We start from the raw sequence: 22578 nt of genomic DNA, 5'->3' as shown, positions 1-22578 counted from the left end.
CTAGCTGCCCCCCTCTCTAGTGTTTTTAATAGAAATGGGTGCTATATTTTGTCAAAGGCTTTTTCTGCATCTATTGAGATAATCATATGATTTCTGTTGGTTTTGTTATTGATATGGTCAATTATGCTGATAGTTTCTCTAATATTGAACCATCCCTGCACTATTTGTATAAATCCCACCTGGTCATAGTGTGTGGTCCTTGTAATATATTACTGTAATCTCTTTGCTAGTGTTTTATTTAAAAATTTTCCATCAATATTCATTAGGGAAATTGGTCTACAATTTTCTTTCTCTGTTTTGGCTTTTCCTGGTTTAGTATCAGCACCATATTTGTCTCATAAAAAGAAATGGTAGGACTCCTCCTTCACCTATTTTCCCAAATAGTTTATAAAGTTTTGGGATTAATTGTTCTTTAAATATTTGGTAGAATTCGCTTGTGAATCCATCTGGTCCTGGAGATTTTTTTTCTTAGGAAGTTCATTGGTGGCTTTTTCAATTTCTTTTTCTAAAACTGTATTATCTAAGTAATTTATTTCTTCTTCTGCTAATCTGGGTATTTTATGTTTTTGTAGATATTAATTTCATTTAGATTGTCAAATTTATTGGCATAATATTGGGCAAAATAGCTCCTAACAATTGTCTTAATTTCTTCTTCACTGGTGGTGTTTACCCCTTTCATTTTTGATACTAGTAATTTGATTTTCTTATTTCCTTTTTTGATCGAATTAACCAATGCTGTATCTATTTTATGGTTTTTTTCCCATAAAACCAGCTTCTAGTTTTATTTGTTAGTTCAATGGTTTTCTTACTTTCAATTTTATTAATCTCCCTTTTGATTTTCAATTTGGTGTTTATTGGGGATTTAAAATTTCAGAATGATATTTCTTTTATGACTGCCCTTTAGATACCTGAAGAGAGCCATCATATCCCTCCAATGGTTTTTCTTCTCTAGGCTACATGTATCCCTAGTACTTTCAACAAGTCTTCACATGGCATAAATGCAATAGTTTATCAATGTCCTTTCCAAAATGTGGCACCTAGAAGTGAATACAAATTGTGCTATGTTCAAACCCCCATGTTAATTTATTTGAGATTTTTTTTCCTAAATGCTTTTCTGATATGATGAGTCTCTTACTAATAAGGAAAGTTAAATGAATTAAAGTTAGTTAAGAGCCAAAGAGTCAACATGGTTATAATCTGCTCGTCTGGATGGACTTTAACTTTAATAATGATTTTTGAAATTTAAAAAATTATAGTTTTCTGCAGGATTTTTTTTCCCTTTTGGCTCCATCTTACTCTGTAACCCTTTAAAAGAGAGAAAAGAATTCCCTGGACCAGAAAGACAGGATAGCTAGGTAACCTTGGGCAAATCATTTAACCTCTGTTTGTCTGTTTCCTCATCTACAAAGTGGGAACATAATAATAATAGTGATGATGATGATAATGATGATAAAACCTACCTCTCAGGTAGAGAAAATGTATAAAGTAGTTAGCATAGTGCCTAGCACACAGGAGGTGCTATATAAATACCAGTTGTTGTTGTTGTTTTTACAGCAATGGTTATAAGAACAAACTATTATGGTGTCCAAAAAGTCAACCTGAAATGATAATGTAAATGCTGACATTCTGTTTTCATCATTGCATCAGGGTTTTATTTTTTTTTCTGGGAGGGTATACATATATTTTCTGTTTTTACATAGACATTAAAATTTACAAATTTCTGGCCTTAAATCTATGCTTTCAAGAGCATTAGACTACTACATAGATTACTATCCATGGTGCTGAAGCTCTGTATTTTAATATTATACATATATAATAACATTTAAATTAATCTTTATAAATAGTCTACACACATTCTTAGCACTCTTGCTATTACACTAACATCATCACAAAAGTGGAATACAGACACTTAGGACTGTGGTCTTTCTGACAGAAATTGCTGTTGGTACCACTCAATACTTCTCAATATTTGGATAGATCTATGATCTTATTAATGCAAGTAGTCCCTCCACCAGTGCACATCACAACCCATTATCATGGCATGGAGGTGGTACTGGATTCCTGAAGTCTATGTTAGTGAGCACAAACTCTGGCAATTCTACCAAATATGCAAGGTTCCTTAGTATAATACCAGCATTAGTTTGTGGCTGCTGTCTTGAGATTAGCCTAGCTAAGTATGACAAGTTTTATCATCAATTTGTTAGCTGCCAGGTGATGAATTTTTGGACATAAACTTGTGAAACAAAGAAATATACAAAATAGTTCACAGTTCTTAGTGGCCCCTTATACTTTTGTGTTGATGATAGTATAGTAGAAAAAAAAGGGCAGAATACTAAATAATACATTATTTTTAGGCAGAATATAGATTAATTTAAGTGCTATTATTCTAAATATGAGCCAAAGTAAACATTTCTAGAGGAAAGGATCCAGTACCTTGGATTGTAATCCATAGAGTGGTAGTATAGTAGAATAATATAGTAAAAGAATACTACTTAACTACAGTCTAATGCTATTAAAAATGCAGATTTAAGAGCAGAAATTTGTAATATCTCATATCTGTAAGTAGCCTAAGAAACCTTCTAGAGAGGTTTTTCTCACAAAAGAAGCCATAAATTAATACTTAACCTTTAAAACAAAGGTGAAAAACTTACATTGGTTAAAGCTGTGGTGATCATATACTTTAAATACCTCATCTCAAAATGATTTCACTGGAAATTTTCTTACCTTCTAACTCTTTAATCATTATAGCTAAGGACATCATTCTGTAAAGTAAAAATGATACATTCCTGTGCAAAATCAGCCCCTTTCCCCTAAAGACTTTCACTGATATGATTTATTCAATTACTCATGTGGGTAGACCTCTAGGTAACAGAGGCTATTAATAGGAATTAGTAAGATATATTCTTTCAGTCCCTGTGGAGGAGGCAGGAAGGAATCCTGCTGATGGTATTTTATTTTAAATGTAACTAAATTAGTAGTGTTCCCTGTTTCAAAGATCACCACTGTACCATTCTCTTTTTTTTTTTTTTGGCGGGGCAATGGGGGTTAAGTGACTTGCCCAGGGTCACACAGCTAGTAAGTGTCAAGTGTCTGAGGCTGGATTTGAACTCAGGTCCTCCTGAATCCAGGGCCGGTGCTTTATCCACTGTGCCACCTAGCTGCCCCCCAGCCCTTTTTTTTTTGGATAGCAATATATTGGAAACAGTAGATGCCCATCAATTGGTGAATGGCTAAACAAAGTATAGTACCTGAATGCGAGAGAATATATTACTGTGCTGTAAGAAATGTTGAATGTGATGAATACAGAGAAGCACAGGAAGATCTGAATGAACTGATGCAGAGTGAAGGAGAATTAAGAAAATAATATGCACAATGAATATAACAATGGAAAGAATAACCAAATACATTAAAAAAATCAAAATGAAGTCTGCAAAATTATATAGAACAAGTATGGTTCAAAAGAGAGAAGACACCCTCACTCTCATTTGTAGAGGTGGGAGGTCTACAAGTGTGTATGTTACACATAATTTCAGCCTTTTCTTTTTTTTTGAAGCATACTTTATTTACTTTATTTTTCTTGGTGTTTTTTTTTGCAACATGGCTAATATGGAAATGTTTTGCATAACTTTACATGTATAATTGAGATTATATTGCTTGTCTTCTCAATGGGTGGGAGATTGGGGCTGAAGGGAGGGGGGAGAATTTGGAACTCAAAAATTTTTTTTTAATGTTATACATGACAGTTTTAAAGATAAAGTTAAATTAAATTAAAAAGAAATAATTAAAGGTATTTGCAGAAAGCTCTTGCTTCTCCCATTTCTCATCTTGTTGTTGGATTTAAAAAAAAAAATTATTTCCCTGTTTCTCATCTTGCCTGACTCAGATGTTTTATGTCACCATCTCCTCTGTTGCCCCTATCTCACATGAAGAGAGCAATTTCTATCAGATCCCTGGAAGGTTCTGCAGGTTCAGAGTGACAGAAATGTTGGCAAGTACTTGGTCCATGCTCCTTACTACAGTTACTCATTTGCAGGCCCCAGGCCTGTTCTGTAAGCTGAATCTATGATCCTGCTTCTTGGATCAAATGGATAGAGCTGCAGGTTTGATGTGGGGGGGGGGTGGGTTTAATTGATCAAATTGATTGTGAGGCATCCCAAAGAATTATCAGACTCAGTAACTCAGTTTCCCAAGTCTTATTGAAAAACTTTTTGAACAGGGAGATCACCATGGAGATAGGTATCTCAAATAGGGGGATGAAAATGGTTATATTTATAGTGAGAAAAAGTGGGTTATCTCATTATCTTAGTTTCCTCCTTGTGGGAAGTTCATAGGAGGTCTCATCCTAATTTGGACTTCCTGGGGTCCTAAGTCAACCTCTGAGGCACGTACCTTTTTCCTTGGAGGTGTGTTTTTGGGGTTTATGCATTATAAGGTGAACCTAAGGACAAATTTGGCCTTTTCTGTGCATGTTCCTAAAGACATGCTTAAACTTGTCAGACCCAGAGGATCTCTCTGTTTATATCTCTTTATTTTAGTTCTGGATTCTAGGTGTCCTGTCATCTAGGAATATTAATGGCTATTAATGGTTAATGGTCCCTGGTTACTGTCTAAGCTTCTGTTGATGGTGAGGGTTGATAGGGACAAACCCTCTTGGTTACTGTAAGAACACAAACCTTAGTTTCTCTGTTAACCCGTTTAGGTACTATTGATAGCTACTATTGATTGGTTATCGGTTAACCTTTTTAGCCTCCTCCATCAGGTTCACCCATGTACTGTACTTGTCCTAGTATGGTGATCCATGTCCATGCCTACGTTCAGGCTAGATCAAGGACCCTACTCCAGGATCACTACCACAGAGTTTTGCTTGTTACTGTTTACTGTCCTGTACAGCCAACAGCCTGAACTCAGCCCCTGTGCTAAAAGGTGCTCCATGACTTCTCCTCACTGAACCTCCCCTCCCCAGGCCTCGAGCTGAGTACTTGTGCTGTGAGATGACCCTCTGTGGTTTTTCTTTGGAAACTGGTGTTCTTCTTTGTTCTTTAATCAGATCATTGTAGGAGAGATCAGGGCTATTTAGCTTTCTCTGACTCTGTCATATTTTCTGTTCTCTTTGTTTTGTTGTTAATGAGAAGTCACCTTTAGATTTCCAAGTAATGCTTCTTGTTGTTCAGTTGTTGTGTCAGACTCTGGGGTTTCTTGGCAAAGATACTGGAGTGGTTTGCCATTTTTTTTTCTAGCTCATTTTTACAGATGAGTAAATGGAGGCAGACAGGGTTGTGACTTTCCCAGGGTCACACAGATAGGAAGTATGTGAGCTGGGTGTATGGGTATTTAGGGAAGCCTAGTACTTTTTTTTTTTTAAGACTAGTACTTCTTGTGTGAGGGCTGCTGCCACCCAACTCTCACCTGTGGTCCTAAGAAGCTGTAGCACGCCCAGGGGCCACATCCCAGTGGCAGATGGGTAGTGGGTTTCAAACCTGTTGAGAGTCAGGGGGTGTCAACCCCAAGCATGTGAAGACTTCCCTATCAGAGTGGGTGAATATAAACAATATATTCCAATGAGCCATGAAAATGGCTGAAGCAGGCACTGTAAAGTGCTCGGAGCTTGAATAGACATTGAAGACAAGGTTATCCACTGCATCCTGAGCCAACCCCAGTTATCTTGACTTTTGTCTTGCCACAGGACTTCATTGGCTCTGTAAGAGAGAGACTGATGACTTTGCACAACCCTGCCTCATTTAGATCCAATTTTTACCTACTTCAAAGTCCTTTGGTGACAGTCAAGTGACAAAATAGCAGGTGCTAATACACTGGGAGCTGTAGTCTCTATTCTGCACAGAGGCAGCTCAGGCCATAGGGTCATCTTCTCAATGAACGAGAGGGATTTGGGTGTCTGAACAACATTTTTTTTTTTTGCGGGGCAATGAGGGTTAAATGACTTGCCCAGAGTCACACAGCTAGTAAGTGTCCAGTATCTGAGGCTGGAATCCAGAGCCAGTGCTTTATCCACTGTGCCACTTAGCTGAGAAGCATTTTTAAAGGACCACACTGCTTACCTCTTGGCATGAGGAAGGGGCTAGAAAAGGTTCCTTGAAAAATGTCTTCTTCACCTAACCTAATCCTGGTCTGTTTACACATCAGGGTAGGGAATCCTACCCTGTGGTTGAAACACACAAAAAAATGTTAAAAACTTTTGCGAAGATGATTCCACTTACCATTGGTATGTGGAATTTGCACACACTTATGGACAACACAAATCCATTACAAACAAGACAAACAGCTCTTGCTGTGAGAGAACTCAGCAGGTGTCACATCCAAACAGCAGTCCTAAGTAAAACAAGGCTGGCAAATGAAGGTCAGCTTATTGAAGCCAGAGCTAGATACATATTTTTCTGGCGTGGCCGCAGAGAAGGGGAGGGCCGTGAAGCCAGCTGATATAGGCTTCCCAATCAAAACTTAAATGCCTCCCAAAAAGAGTGAACAGGCTCATGACAATATGAATGCTACTTACAGGAAAGTACCAGCCCACCATCACCAGTGCATATTCTCCCACCATGATGAAACCTGATGTGGTCAAAGAAAACTTTTTTGAAGATTTGAAGACTCTCTTCACCAATATGCCAAATGAAGACAAACTTGTAATTCTGGGTGACTTTAATGCTAGAGCAGGTACAGACTAACAGACACGGCAGGGAGTCCTTGGGAGGAACAGAGATGGAAACAGCAATGGCAGTGATCCCTTACTATTGAAGATTGGTGGGTGTCATGACCTTCTCATCACCAACACTGTCTTCCTTTTACCTCTATGAAAATTAAGGTTTTTACTTCTGTGTAGTTTTTCCTTCAAGTGATTATCTTAGTTGAGAATTTAATATGTGAAATGCCAAAGACGAAGGTATCAGCTCCATTACACAAGTGTTTTGATAGTTCTTTTATTGTTACTAAATTTTTCATGACCCTGACATTCAGTTATGTGACCCCATGTAGGGTCATCACCCATAGTTTAAGAAGCTTTGACTTAGAGCTTGGTCAGGTATTGAAGATGCCAACATCATCTACAGCATCCTGGATCATCACCAGTCATTTTGATTTTTGACCTGCCACTGGGCTTTGATGACTGCAAGGGAAAACTTCCCTGCAGCAAGCTGAGAATAGGGACATGCTAGAGACTGCCAGCTCCTCTCATGTTGGCTTCTTCCCAGAGTCTTTTCCTTTAGCAACCTGAAGTGGGTTGGTCTCTTCTATCTTTTCTCTCAAAGACAGAAGCCGGAAGTGCCAGAAGAGACTAGACTGAGAGTTTGATGAGTCACAAAAGGGATTGACCTGCAAGAGCCTTGAGGGAGACTCCAGACTTTTTCAATGTATTCATTGGTTATGCTGATTTTTGTCCTCTTTTTAAAAAAATCTTAAAAAATACTATGGTACATAAACATATTGGGAACTAAAGGCTCTGCATTCTTAAAGATGTATGATGAAAAATTTCAGTTTATTTATTTTTCCCTATGTTGTGTTTTTGGCTTTTGTTTGTATTTTGGTCTCTGTTCTTCCTCTGAAAAGGAAGAGATTTTTGAAAGCAGCCACCTGGTCATAACATGAGAGGACTTTCTGACTAGTGGACAATGATTACTTAGCCAGCTGGGTTAGAAAAACAGGAAATATTACTTCATACACAGGATTTACAATTTCCAGGGAAAAGATGTCTGCCTTATATTAGTGGTGGCTTACTTAGTATTACACTGATATTTTAAAATATACTTGGCATATTTTTATGCCAAAGTCTGATCAACTTTTCTAATCTAAATACATTTTGCTTTTTTCAAAGAGACATTCTGTGTCAAGCTAGGCTACATGTTAATAACTTACTAACTGATACATTTAAGAATGTATAACTAAAACCCAGGTTCAAACCCTTACAACTCAGCATCCTTATTGGTTTTCCTGGGTCCGATCCCTTCTTATTCCAATCGAACCTCTGCACAATTGCCAAAATGGTTCTCTGAAAGTGCAAATCTGACCATGTCACTCCCTTATTCAATAAAATCCAGTAGCTTCTAATACTTCTAGGCTCAAACATAAATTCCTCTATTTGGTCTTACAGCTCCCTCACAGTCTGGCCCCAACCTAGCTTTCCAGTCTTATTATGCTGTCTTCCCTTTCCTACACAATGTGTCCTGTCAATCCAATATTTGTTATTCTTTCGTGCACACATCACTCCATTTGCTTTCTCTGTGCTTTTGCGATAATGCCTGCTCCCTTTGCTGGGAACCCCTCTCTTTTCACCTCTGCTTCTTAGAAAACTTAGCTTCCTTCCAGGATCAGCTCAAGTACTACCTTGTACAAGAAGCCTTTCCTGATTTCTGTAGTTGCTATTGCCTCTCCTTGCCAAATTATTTTGTATCTTTGGTATCTACCTGTGTCAACCTCACTTGTCTATCACTTATCAGTCTGCTACTTGATTCATTCCCATATTTAATCTTAATATCTAGAGTCCTAAGGGTAATACTAGGGTATGTCTGGATTATTTCCTAATTACTAAACTCTCAGCACATTTCTCAATTATTCAACCAAACTCTTGGCTCCCATCACAGTTCATTCAATAATATTTACGTAATAAACTGGAGAAACCTCCTTTCCCCATAGTAATTACTAATTTCTTTATATAGTAAATTCCTTAATCACTTAGGATTAAATGCACATTAAAGTTACTGAATTAAATAATTTACTAACATTTAATAAATAATAAAAGAGAATTATTTATGATATTTTAGCTATGTTTTCCCACAAATCAGTCATTGTCATCTCAAACACTCCCTATAATGGCAGATGACTTCATTTCTTAGAAAACAGTCTCAAACCATTTAGTTCTTTCAGTTCAACAATCTCTTTACATATATCATAAGATAAAGGCTACATTGGTATCATAAAGAAAGAAATATCCACTAAAAGATATATCCAGGTGGCAGTTAGTTGGCACAGTGGATAGAGCGCCGGCCTTGAAGTCAGGAGAACCTGAGTTCAAATCCGGCCTCAGACACATAACACTTACTAGCTGTGTGACCCTGGGGAAGTCACTTAACTCCAATTGCCTCACTAAAATAAAAAAAAAATTTAAAAAAATGATATATCCAACTTCTGAAGACAGAAGTCTTCTCTGCCTTAGGTCCAGCTATGGCAGCTAAGCCATCTTTTCAGCTTCTCTCTCAAGTTCTCATTCCTATTAATGGTTTCTCTCTAGACTCACTCTTTATAAAATTCTCATGAAATGTTTGCTAACATTATAATTGTTACTCTCTAAGGACATAACAAATTGCTCCTATTTTACCTGTTCATCTGATACAGTTGCATGGGGACTCATTCACAGATATGAACAAATTTCAATTTCCTTCAGCAACTTAAACAGTAAAGTTAATTAGTGGAGGAACTGTATGTACTATAATTATGATTTTATTCTCTTAATACTACAAGCCCTTTTTGGAACTTGAAGTTATTATCTCTTCTTTTTCTTTTCTTTTCCCCTTTTTAAACACATTTTGCTGGCAATAGAAGCATAATGTTAGGTGTTTGCTCTAAAGCCGCTAGCAATTTGGGAGTTAAAAGCTCTTTTCTGGACACCAGAGAATCCCCAGCTGTTACAAATTAGGTTGATGAACCATTCCCTTAGCTCAGCTTAGGGGGCTAATTACTAGCCATCACTTGAAATTAGATTGGCTGGACTAAATGCAATAGGATACTGACTGAAAAATCAGATCAAACTTAAGTGCTTCTTATCTTTTTTGACCATTGTTTTGATCTAAACAAGTTCAGTTTGATAGGAAGTCCCCTTCATGTGATTTATTTTCAATTTACTTGTTCGCTTACCTAAGTATTACATCACCTAAGAAAGCCTCACATATGTTCCTGCATTTTTTTCTTCTAGATGACAGTAGTTACCCTATCAGAAAAGCCTGAATTCTACATTATATACTAGGTAACCTTATAATTAATTAGGCATAAAAATAGTCCATAACATTTCACTGTCCCTTTCCTGAATCATAAATTTAGGGTTTGTAGGGGCTTTAGTGGCTATTGAATACAATGCCTTAATTTTACAAATGAGGAAACTGAGGCCAGAAAATGGAGTGACTTAGGTCACACAAACAGTAAATGGTAGAGCTGGAATTTGAGCTGAGGACCCCTGAATCCAAATCTGGAACATTTTCTTGCAGAACCAATTTCTGGGATAGATTTTTTTTTTAACCCATTGTGCATGACAATGAACTGAAATTTTATTTGAGAAAATCCTGGAAAGAATCTTTTCCATGGACCGTGGAGTATCAAAAAGGCTGCTTAACAAAGGGAGAAGTAAAGGTCTTGAAGGTGAAATAGAACCTTTCCCTTGACCCAAGGGATTGTATTCCTAGGCTCTGATTCAGATGAACTTTAATGTATATGGTATATCATATACTATATGGTACGTATGACATGTCATATGGTAAACAGGGGCCACCAATCTCACGGAGGGTCACCTAAAAAAGGCTGCCTAGGTTCCAGTACTATGTGGATCTCTATGCACTCAAAGCCATAGCTCATAATCTCCCACTTTTTCTTCTGAGGACATAATTAGTTCACAGTAAAGGCACTTAAGGAAATTGCATTAAAAAGAGTAATAAATGCTTCCTCCATAAGCCTAGATCATACTCTCCCCTAAATATGCTCACTATCCATGGTCAGAATGGACGTATCTATGGCACACTCTCTAAGATGCATACACATAGGGGTTGTACACGGTCAAGGAAAGGCCTTTGACTGGCATTGCAGGGCTGAAGGGCTTCATTGCTCCTTGACGGTCTCATATTTCTGCAGTCTCTGCCAAGCATGTTGTCTCTGACTGGTGTCTAAGGGTGACATTTAGTTTCTGCCAGATGTCGATTCCTGCTGGCCTAGGGTGGCCTTCACCTTTCTGATGGTTACTGCCAGGCTTGTGCCCACTGTGTATGAAGTTGGAGTGCTTCCCATTTGCTTCTTGCTTTCAATGAAGTCCTCAGCTGAGGTGCTACCTCAGAAAGAGATATGGCTTTTTTTTTTGAAAGGCTAACTCCCTAACACATTAGTTATCAGAATAGGGAAAAAACAAAACCAAAACAAAGCTGTCAGTGGCTTTTCTTCCCATATGAAGAAAACTGTTTCTCTAAGCCTAGGTTGGAATGTATACTTCCTCTCCTTAAGGAGATTCCATGCCCCTGTTCTTTGGAACAGAAAGCCAGAGCCATTCTTGCTAGCCATTGTGTACTTTAAGTTTTATAATGTTTGTTCTCTATCAGAGGCTTCACTATGACTTAGAATCAGAAAGACCGTGTCATTCCCTGTTAGTCCAATTGCTAAACTTGTCTTGAGTCAGCATCCATCACTTCTCTTCCAGCAAACTAACAAAAGTTCAGGGTTGCCCAGTTTTCTAAGTCTCTCACGCAAAGCATTGGGAATAAAATTACCCCCAGGGAGGAAGGTCATTGTCTTCATCATGCTTAGCTATGTTCCCTAAACTTTCATGTGTGCAGTGAAAAGAATAAGAAAACCTAAGTATGATTGCCAGCTCTGCAGCTATTTACTATGTGTGTGATGGAAGTAAGTATCAGGCCTCATTTTCCTCATCTGTAAAACGAAGTTTGAATAGATAACTTCGAAGGTCCCCCTCCATATCTTTGATCCTTTGACTGTCTGTGTATGTGGCCACCAATGAACTTTCCAAGAATGGTACACTTCTCAAATCAGTATTTGTTTCAGGAGAAACTTTATGGTGGAAAGAGATGAAAGATGGTGGCATTTTTGAGAAGCTATAATAATACTTTTCTCCTAATTCCATAAGGATTTAAACAGTCAGCTAGAGAAAAAGGAAGTTGTGATTGGGGAGCTACTATAATATCTTAGTCAGCAGGTTTAAAAGCAAGAGTTGTACCAATACAAAGAGGAAGAAAGGATACTTAATCTAAATTGTAAACTTGCATACATTAGGGGTTTAGTCTCTTCAGTGTTGATTCTACATAGTACCAAATTGATATAAACTTTTTAATAAGGAGAGGGCAAAGTGTCAGGATTTGGGAAGGTTTTAGATGAAAGAAAACATAATAGATGTATTGTGACAAATAACAGATTTTGGGGTGGGGGTGAGGAAGGAAGGTGAGGGGGAAGATATCTTTTTAAAATCAATTCAAATTGTAATTCATGGAGTATGAGAATCAGGTGGATCTCTATGACTACTCTCCTGGCACTTCTTGACTTTCAGAGTGCTTTCATAAAGAATCTAATTTTATCACACTAGCAGCCTTTGGAGGAAGGAAGTTCAGAATGAGCAAAGTTGTTTTTGAAAGTTTTCAATGCTGAATCCATGAAGAAAAGATCAGGAGGGAGGCAGAGAAGTAATAGAACCACAGACAATTTCAAAGAGGGGGAAGAACCTTCAGGAAAACATGTATAGAGCTAAACAGTTAGGAACTTGGACAGTATACAACAATTAGGATAAGTTCATTTGCAGAGAAGACGGTTTTAGTGTGTATGTAGGGAACAAAAAACTTGAGTGCCAGAGATATGGAAGTGATTCTAAGCAATGAAGAGGAGGAAAGACAAGGACCTGGAAGGGAAAGAAATAGTTAAAGAATCTCACGGACACTGTTAGAACTAGAAGGGACCTTAGAGTCAATCTCTCTTATGTGGATGAAGAAACTGAGGCTGAGAGGTAAAATGACCTGGCTAAGGCAATTTAAGAAGGGGCAGCTAAGCTAGGTGGCTCAGTGGAGACAGAATAGACCTGAGTTAAAATCCATCCTCAGGCATTAGCTGTATGACCCTGGGCAAGTCACTTAATCTCTGTTTGCCTCAGTTTCCTCAACTGTAAAACTGGGACAATATTAGCACCTTCCTCCTGGGCTTCTTATTGAGGCTCAAATAAGATAACTGTAAAGCACTTACCTGGTACATAGTAAGCACTATATATAAATGTTGCTTCTATCATTAGGAGTGTGTCAGAGCTGGCACGGGAACCCAGTTCTCCCCCAGCCTAAGGGTTTTGGCTTTATATCAGGCTGTCCTGAGGTTGCAAAAGCTAAAGAACACTTTTAGGAGATTTCCCCCTTTTCTCCATGGTATAGGGGTTTAGACTCTTTAATTTTGACTTTACATGGTACCAAAGTAACATAGATTTTTATGGAGAGTCTATATGAAAATGTCACTGAATTTGGATCCTGAGGATTTGGGGCTAGGGTCCTGCTTCTGACATATGCCTGAAATGGGCCAGTCACCTGCGTGGGCCTCAATCTTCTCTTCGATAAAACAGATGGGATGGGTTCTGTCAGTTCTTCAACCTATGCAGTGTTGAAACCACAAGTGGGAAGTGGAGCTTGAGATTTTCTATGAGAAGGTATGGGGTGGGTGTGTAGGGGGGAGAAAGCCTGGGGTGGGGTTGTTAGGAGAGAGAAGATACTCAGAGACCACTCGTGGCCTCGGCGGGACGACCCCCAGGAAGCACAAAACGAGGACGGGGAGAGCAAGGGGTGGGAGACAGAGAACTCCCTTCCCTCAACCTTTTGCACCTACCAAGGGTTAACCAAACGACCCAAAGACCGGTGCGCATCCCAGGCTCCCGCCTCCTCCCGTTGCTAGGAGACGCCGGAAGTGGAGGAAAAGGGGCGGGGGCTGGGAATCAGGCTTTCAGGCCCTAGGGTCGGGAGCCGGGAGCGGAGGGCGCTGGAGCGCGTGTCTCCGCCCGCGCGCCCCCGTGACCGGCCTCGAGGCCGCGCGCGCGCCCCGCCCCCGGCCCCTCCCCCTCCCTCCCTCGCGCGCGCCCCCCTCCCCACCTCGCGCGCAGCAGTGGGTGTTTCTGGTTCTTCGCGAGTTGCCGCCGCCGGCGCTGCTCCTCCTCTCCTGTCTTGGGTTTCCCTGGTGCCGCCGCCGCAGTAGTTCTGTGTGAGGAGGAGGAGGAGGAGGATGTGAAGATGGCGGAGCTGCAGATGCTGCTGGAGGAGGAAATCCCGGGGGGCCGCCGGGCCCTGTTCGATAGTTACACTAACCTGGAGCGAGTGGCCGACTACTGCGAGAACAACTACATCCAGGTGCCCGGCATCCCCCGGGCCGCGGCGGGCTGGGGGAGGGGCGCGCGGGGCCGGGGGGGCGGAGGTTGGGGGGGGGGCGGCGCGCGGGGCAGGGAAGCCTGGGCTTCTCCGGGCCGGCAGCCGCAGTGCTCCCGGGGACTGAAGCTGCCCGACCCCGGCCAGCTCAGTGGCCTGACGGATTCCTGCCCCTCCCCCTCCTTTCCCGTCCTCCTCCTCCCCTCCTCCCCGTCCTCTTGCCCACTCTCCTCCTTTCCCCCTCCTCCCGTCTTCTTCCCCTTCTGTCCCCCCGCCCTTTCCTTCCCCTCTTCTCCACCCCCTCCCCCAGTGCCTGGCTTGCTTTGGGGCGGGGAGGGGGGGGCGGGCTGTGATGGTGGCTGGAGGGCTTTGCCTCCGGGGCTTTTCCCTGAGTAGGGGACGGCCCTGGTGATTGGGGAGGGGGTTAGAAGGCTGAGGCTTGGGAACACTTAAGAAGCTGCGAATAAATCTCCACCGGGTGCGTATCGTGTCCCTGCCTCCTCCTTTCTCCTCCCCCACTCCCAGCCCCCGCACTTGAGGCTTGTCACCGCATTTGGGATCCTGGGGGAGGCGGAGTGGCATTTTAAACATTCTCCATCACCCCCTCCCCCGATCTCTTTATTTGGTGGCTGGTTTATGTAGACTTTTCATTTTATTTTTTTCCTGCTGAGGCTCGGTCCCCTTCTGCCCTCTCTCTGCGCTTTAGATAGTTTCGAGGTGGGGAGATGGATGTTGCTGCTCAGTGCGGTGCCCGACACCATTCTCACTAGGCTAGGAAATTTTCAAAAGGTCTTGTTAAATTTTTTTTTTAAGGACTAGTAAGGAAACGCCGGGAAAACACTTGTTTCTTGATGAAAGTTGTCATTTTTTTTTCTCAAAAGGAAAAAGGGGAACCTGCACTATAAAGTATCCTCTCTTTTCTTCAATTACACTAAACAATGTTTTTTTTTTCCTTTGGGAAGGAATATTGTACATACTTGACACAAATTATTATGAAAGGAAGGAACCTCGTGGATACATTTCTTTCAGGTTTTCAACTGGGGACTGATTGGGCAGTGGGAAATAGGGAATCCGACTACTCCTGTGATAAAGCACAGATTTATATTAAAGCACAGACACCTTTTAAAAAGTCCGTTCTCCCCTTAAGGAATCGTTTATTTGGAAAAAAATAGTTAAATATAGAAATCTTGAACTGAGAACCTTTTGCTTTCCACAGTTTGTTAATTTTCAATTACGGGTCTTTCATTTTTATTTCTGTTCTCTAGGGATATAGGTGGTAGTGGAGAATGTGTGAAAATGTTTCCTCATTGTGTTTTTTCCATACTCTTTGTTCACATTTGCCCTTATCCTTCAGGTTCAATATAAAACTAATAAAGAGAAGTTCAGGGTAAAATTTTATAGGTTCACGAATTTTTGGATGATGTATGCTATTGTAAGGATAGGAAAAGACGTAAATGTCAGGTTTAACTAGTCTATTAGCATATGTAATGACTTTTCACTGTTTTGCAGGAAACATTTCTACCAAAGACTGAATTAGATATAAACCAAAAGATTTTCCTCAAATGTAGTTGGAAGAAAAGTTCTTGTTAGAATCGGAAACTGGGAAACGTTATGGTGAAGTCTTTTTTAATAGGAGAAAGTTGTGGGACAGAAGAAATTTCAGATGATAGTGGAATGTGGAGATTTGGTGGATTAAAGGTATATCCTCAGATAGACAGAACTGTTACTGTTAGTAACCACTTTGGAGGAGTTGATAATATTCTATATAAAATATGAAAATCATTAACATTTTCTGAGGGTCCACTAAGAAGATGGATGGGTTGGAAGAATGGCAAAAAAGGAAAAACTGTGCTTGTGGTCAGGAGTTTATTATAAAGTGAAAATAAAGGTTGGGAAGAGCAAAGAAGTGAATGACTTTTCCTTTTAGGTCATGCCTGCAAACTACACTTCTCTTTATTAAAGGTCCCTAGAGTAATTTTAAAGTTTTTTCTTTATGAATTACAGTTGTTAGTAAAAGGTAAACCTGCATGGAATAATAAAGCTTAGAGGTTAAATTGATGCTTCAAGAAATCTTCCTTTTCCCTTCATTCCTCTGCCGGTGAAAGAACTGTACAGTAAATCTTATACTTTGTCATATTAAAGACATTGAAAAAAGACAAATGTAGCTATAAGACATTAAATTATTTTCCTGACACTGGGACTCCAGAAATAATTCCTAGATTTGTGATCAAAACTTCAGACAAACAAAAGACTATAAATAAAGACTTGAAAGTATTTTACAGCTAGATCATATTTTCTTTTATGAAATAAATAAGACAGTTAAAAAACCTTGTATTATAAAATCACCAGAGCTCAATAGCTAACAATTTTGTTCTTGTAGTTAAAAAATCAGGAGCTCAGATATTAGGTTATGCATGATAGCCTTAGTAAACACAACATGTGCTCTGATTTCTGTTAGAGTATGATTTTGTACTGATCCTTCCATACTTTTTTGCTTAAGTTTCCCTAGTGACCAAGGAGTTGACTGGTAGGGAGTGATGATGCATTGCCACCTAAATCATTAAGTTCAGTTGTTACTAAGCTCTTACTGTATGCAAATCACAGTGGTTTTCCAAAGATAAAAACAGTTACAGTCTTTGCCTGATGGAGGCATATGGGTAGTTGACTAGAGGGGGATATAACCTGTGCACAAATAAATATTGTTAAAAAGGCCAAGGAAAGATCTGAATAATATATTATAAGAATATTTGAGGAAGGAGAGATCAGTTTTGGAGGAATCAGGAAAAGGTGGCATCAAAATTGGAATTGAAGGAAAAGAATTTCAATAGACCAAGAAAGGTTGTTCTAGGCATGCACTATGGATGGACAGAGGCAGGAGAACACAAGTCAGGATCACAGACCAGTTAATGCTCCAGTTTCTCTGGAATTCAAGTTCTTTGGAACCCGAAGGGGAATAAGGTAGTAATGAGAAATAAAGGAAGGTAGGTTGGACTCCAATTGTAGAAGGCTTTAAATGACAAGATAAGGAGTTTTTAGTCTAGTCTAGAGGTAGGTAATACAGAGCCAGTGAAGGTTTTTGAGGAGGAGGTGGCATGCTGACATGTATAATGAAGATTATTTTAGCTACTTGTATTGGTGGTGAGTAGAGACTCCAGTCAGGAATACTAATTAGGAAGGTGTCACATGAGCTTGTGAACTAGGGTGAAGGCAGGGTAGTTGTAGAGGAGGGAATAGATGGAAGAGATTATAGAGGTAGAAATGACAGGACTTGTCAGGTGATTGGTAGGGGAATGAAGGAAAGCCGAGAGTCTCAAGTAATTTAGAGGTTTCAAGCTTTGGTCGCTAGGAGGTTAGCATGCTATTAACAGTAATAGGAAAACTGAGAAGAGCATCAGGTTTTTGTTGGGAGGCGTAAAGGGGAAATAATGAGTAGTTGATGTGTTGAATTTAAGGTGCAATCAGGATGGGCAATTGGAAGTCTCGGGGATTGGATCAGAGGGGAGATTGAGGCTGAATAGGGAGTGGTATTTAGATTTTGGTTAGGTAGGATGCTCAGTAGAGAGCACTGGATCTGCAGCCCAGAGTTCAAATACTGTCTCAGATGCTTTCTACCTCTGTGACCCTAGGCGAGTCCCTTAACCTTGGACTCAGTTTCTTTCTCTGTGAAATGAACCATTTCTCTTGGTTCTCCATCTATTTTAATGACCACTTGGAATTGCCTTTCCTCGTTCATCTTCCTCCTTCCCACTCCTTTGGTTATGTGTGCACCTCAAGGCTTACACTTCCGTCCTATTCTATCTCTTTACTTTGTCTTTTGGCAGTCTCATCCTTGGCTTGATTTATTGCTTCAATTATCAATTAATTGCAAATTATAATAATAGCTAATAATAAACATTTATATAGCCCTTACTATGTGCTAGGCACTGTGCCAAACCTTTTACAATTATCTGATTTGATCCTCACAACAAACTTGGGAGGTAGATGCTAATCTTTTAGCTGTGAACCTTCCCTCATATTTTTACAGAAAAAATAATGGGACCATTCACTTTGAGTTCCTTTTCCCTTCTTCCTCATCTCTCAGATGCTTTCTCCAGTCTCTCCTCCTTCACCCCTGTCTCATACGATGAAGTAGCCTTACTCCTTACCAAGGCTAATACCTCCCCTTTGTCTTTCATTCTGGAAGAGGACCATGACATCGGGGTGATGTCATGACTTACACTGAATTGGATTTATGTGAGGGAGGGCTGTGCAGGGTCATCAACCTCACTCTTTCTTCCAGAGCCATCTGGGTCCAGTGACAAGATATACATCAGGATGACTGGGGATGGCCCCAGATGTTTAAGGCAATTGGGTTTAAATGACTTGTCTGGGGTCACACAATAAGTATCTGAGGTGAAATTTGAACTCAGGTCCTCCTGACTCCAGGGCCAGTGCTTTATTCACTGTGCTACCTAGCTGCCCAATAACTTCTCTACTTGTTCAAGTGATCCCACTCGATCTCATCTCCTCCAACAGATTGCCTCCTTTGTCATTGCCACTCTTTCACTTATTTTCAGTCTCTGTCTGCTGGATCTTCCCTACTGCTTATAAACATACCCATGTTGCCCCATCCTGAAAAAACCCTCACTTGATCCTTTTATCCTCAGTAATTATTGTCCTGTCTCTTGTATGACGCTGTCCTAACTAGTGATTTTGTAGCCTTGAAAAGGCTATCTATACTAAGTGCCTCCTTTTGCTCTCACTCATCTTTACCCTTTACAATCTATTGACCTGCCCAAAGTGACTCAAGATCTCTAAACTGCCAAATGCAAAGGCAGCTTCTTCTTCTTCTTCTTCTTCTTCTTCTTCTTCTTCTTCTTCTTCTTCTTCTTCTTCTTCTTCTTCTCTTCTTCTTCTTCTTTCTCCTTCTTTCTCCTTTCTCCTCCTTTCTTCTTCTTTCTTCTTCTTTCTCCTTCTTTCTTCTTCTTCTTCACTGGGCAATGGGGGTTAAGTGACTTGTCCAGGGTCACACAGCTAGTAAGTCAAGTGTCTGAGGCCAGGTACTCCTGAATCCAAGGCCGGTGCTTTATCCACTGCCACCTAGCCGCCCCCAAAAGCTTTTTCTTAATCCTCGTTTTCCTTAATCTCTCTGCACCCTTTGACATTGCTGATTGCCCCTTCTTCAGTATTCTCTTTTGGGTTACCATTATTTCCTGATTCTCCTCTTACTTATTCTATCCCTTCAAGGTCTTTTTTTCTGGATCCTCTTGGAGATCACTCCCTCTAAACATAGATGTCCCTCAGGGTTCTGTCTTGGGCCTTATTCTCTTCTCTCTCTAAACTGTTTCACTTGGTAGTGTCATCAGCTTTTATGGATTTAGTCACCATCTCTATGCTAATGATTCTCAAATCTTCCTTTCCTGCCCCAAATTCTCTGTTGACCTCTAGCTATTTCTCATCTCCAACTGCCATTCACACATCTCACACTAGATGTCCAGGAAACACCTTAAACTCAGTATGTCTAAAACAAAACTTGTTATCTTTCCCCCTTAAGCCCTCTTCCCCTTTCCCATTATTATAAAAGGCAACCTTCTGTCCCTCAGGGACCTTCTGTCCCTCAGTCAGGCTCACAAACTAACAGTCATCCTCTACTCCTCACTGTCTTTCATATCCAATCTGTTGCTTAGACCTGTTGATTTCATCTTTGCAGCATCTCCAAAATATGCTCCCTTCTCTCCTGTGACACTGCCATCATTCTAGTGGTGACTTTCTTCACCTCATGCCTGATTATTGCAATAGCCTGCTGAGGGATTTGCCTGCTCAAGTCTTATAGCCTTTTGGGTATAGTTCCAAATTGCTCTCTAGAATGATTGAATCAGTTAGTCACTCCACCAACAATGAATCTCCTTTCCTTTTTTTTTTAAACTAATGGACTAGTCTACTTTTAGATTGATTAAAAATAATGCATCATAATTTTTTCTTAGATATTTTCTGATAAAATAATTTTTAATATATTTGGACTTGAATATTTCTGTAGGGGTGAAAAATGTGCAAGAAGGTCCTCTTTTGGGGGATCTAGTGTAAGGATTTTTCCTAAATCATTCTGTGAATACTCAAAAAATTGGAGAGAGAGGGTCATGTAAAAGTGGGGAGGTTTATGACTGTCGTTCCATATCTTCTGAGAGTTTTATCTTGAGAATAATTTTACATTTTTCTCATTTCCTCCCAGGGTGAAATGGTACCTTAAGGTACCAAAGGGTGAACTTGTGGGGCTGAACTTTGGACTTTGGATTTGTCCTTTCTGTACTTTCTCCTTAGCTCGATAATCCAGTATTCCAGGATTTGACCCCATTCTGGTCTTAGAACTCTGTATCCATTGAAGATAATTTTCTACTATTTGCCTCATAGAAAGCCAAAGTTCTTTATTGCTGTCCTCTTCTAGTTCTGTTCCTTTAAGACTCTTATCCAAGGTCTCTCAAACAAATCTGCTGTCCCCTCAAATGTTCCTTATAATAAATTTCTCCTCTTTCTCTTCCCTTGTCTCTTAACTGCCTTACTTGTGTAGATCAAGGATCCATTGATGTAGGTACACCAGTAATACAGATAACTACCCATTCACATCTTGTTATACTCTTGTCCAGGTCTTCCCATATGTCCTCCACAGGGGGGACCACCCAATATTATGCTCTCTTTATTTGATTCAGAGACTGTCTGACTTTACTATCACGTGTCTCTATTGTCATCTGGGTGATTTTCAACTTTAATCATTTGGAGACTGTAGTATTCTATGACTTGGAGCCATACATCTTTATGCTATAAAGATGAGCCTTTGTTTCAAGGGGAAGCATTGTGAAATGTCCTAAAGGCAGTTCGGCTTCCTCTTCTCATATTGAGTTCTAGACCCAGTTCATTGATGATCCACAACATTTCCCCAATATACACATTCTTCTGTACAACCACGGTGTGGACAATAAGCATTCTTCATTGTGTATTTAGAGCACTCTTTTGAGTGATTATAAATCTCATTTAGGAGGCTTTAGTAGGTGGCCCAAACATTTAGCATAGATGTAAGAAATGCATTTGATGCTATAGAGCAGGGGTTTTTAGCCTTGATTGTACCCTGGACTCCTTTGGCAGTTTGGTGAATCCTTTGAACCCCTGCTCAGAATAATGTTTTTAAAAACAAAATGAAACACATAGGATCGCAAAGGAAACTATAATGGTATTTTATATATATATCTGAATATGTTTAAACACATATACATGTAATTCACAGACTTCCCCCTTAAGAACTTCTGCTCTAGAGTTTTTTGGTTTTTTTTTTTTTACTGTAGCCGTGATTTCATTGGTGTAGGGAACTTATAGTTAGGAAACGCCCTATGTAGATCCATAACTGCTCTACAGTTTATATTTTTAGCCAGGTTAAGTATCCTGCCTAGGGTCCCTCAGCCAGTATGTGTCATAATTGGAACTCGAACCCTAGTTTTGCTTAATCTGAAGCCAACTTTCTACAATGTCATACTATGATTATACCTTTTCTCCTTGTTTGGTTACTACACGAATTCTTATAAGAAGTTACCTGATTATACTGTTATGTTAGATATTATGAATGAATTTCAAGACCCTCCCGAATTTCTAAAATCTTGAATTCACAACTCTCTTGTCAGTACTTTGCAGCTCATTTCCCACTTTCTGTCTTTGGTTCTGCTTGGTTTGAATTCCAGGGAACCAGATGTCCCTCCCAGGATAAGCCAATCACCTGAAATCTCATCATCATGCAGTTTAACTCAGTATTGGATACTCAGCACCTTCCTAATTACCCCAGATTCTTCTCCCCTCTGATTGGAGGGCTGGAGGGTGGAGCACTAAACTCCTCTCAAAGCCTTCCTTTATAAAGGGCAGGAATTTGGACTTTCTTGCTTGCTTTTTTTGTAAGGCAATTGGGGTTAAGTGACTTGCCCGGGTCACACAGCTAGTGTCAAGTGTCTGAGGCTGGATTTGAACTCAGGGTCTCCTGACTCCAGGGCCAGTGCTCTATCAACTGTGCCACCCAGCTGCCCCTGCTTGCTCTTAACATCTTCAGCTCTCCCTGGTTTGAACATCATTGAACAGATATGCTAGGTGCCCCCTGCTCTTAACTCCTTCCAGCTTCCTTTTGTGAGTTGTCTTCCTGTATTAGATTTTAAGTTTTGTGAGAGCAGGGACTATCTTTATTTCTCTTATTTGTGCTCTCAGTGTTTACCACAGTGCCTGGCACATAGTAGGTGCTTAATAAATGTTTATTGAATTGAATTGAGTAGTATATCAATCTACCAATATTCCTTTTGTAAGCAGTCCTGTACTGTGACAATAGCTATGAAAGAGGATTCTCTTGTTTCGATACATTGGAGGTGATTTAGCTGGCTTCTATTTCATAGTTTAAAAGTATATGATTTTGTGAAATGCTGGTAAAATTTCATATTGAGAGGTGAACTGGAATTGTTTGATATCCAAACATTTTTCT

At 40.0% G+C, this 22578-nt stretch overlaps 1 protein-coding gene across 14 annotated transcripts in view; it reads left to right on the top strand.

Moving 5' to 3' along the window:
* Positions 1 to 13798: 13798 nt before the first annotated feature.
* Positions 13799 to 22578, top strand: part of ABI2 (abl interactor 2) — a 103625-nt gene continuing 94845 nt past the window's right edge. For all 14 annotated transcript variants that reach the window (XM_043992194.1, XM_043992186.1, XM_043992193.1 and 11 more), the window contains exon 1: positions 13799 to 14081. In XM_043992194.1, the coding sequence (XP_043848129.1) occupies positions 13965 to 14081 (117 nt within the window). In that variant the 5' untranslated portion in view covers positions 13799 to 13964. The remainder of the gene's footprint in view (positions 14082 to 22578) is intronic.

The sequence above is a fragment of the Dromiciops gliroides genome, chromosome 3 (genome assembly GCF_019393635.1).
Source record: "Dromiciops gliroides isolate mDroGli1 chromosome 3, mDroGli1.pri, whole genome shotgun sequence".
NCBI lineage: Eukaryota > Metazoa > Chordata > Mammalia > Microbiotheria > Microbiotheriidae > Dromiciops > Dromiciops gliroides.
Note: the sequence above shows the minus strand (reverse complement) of the source record. Positions and strands in the feature narration are given on the sequence as shown.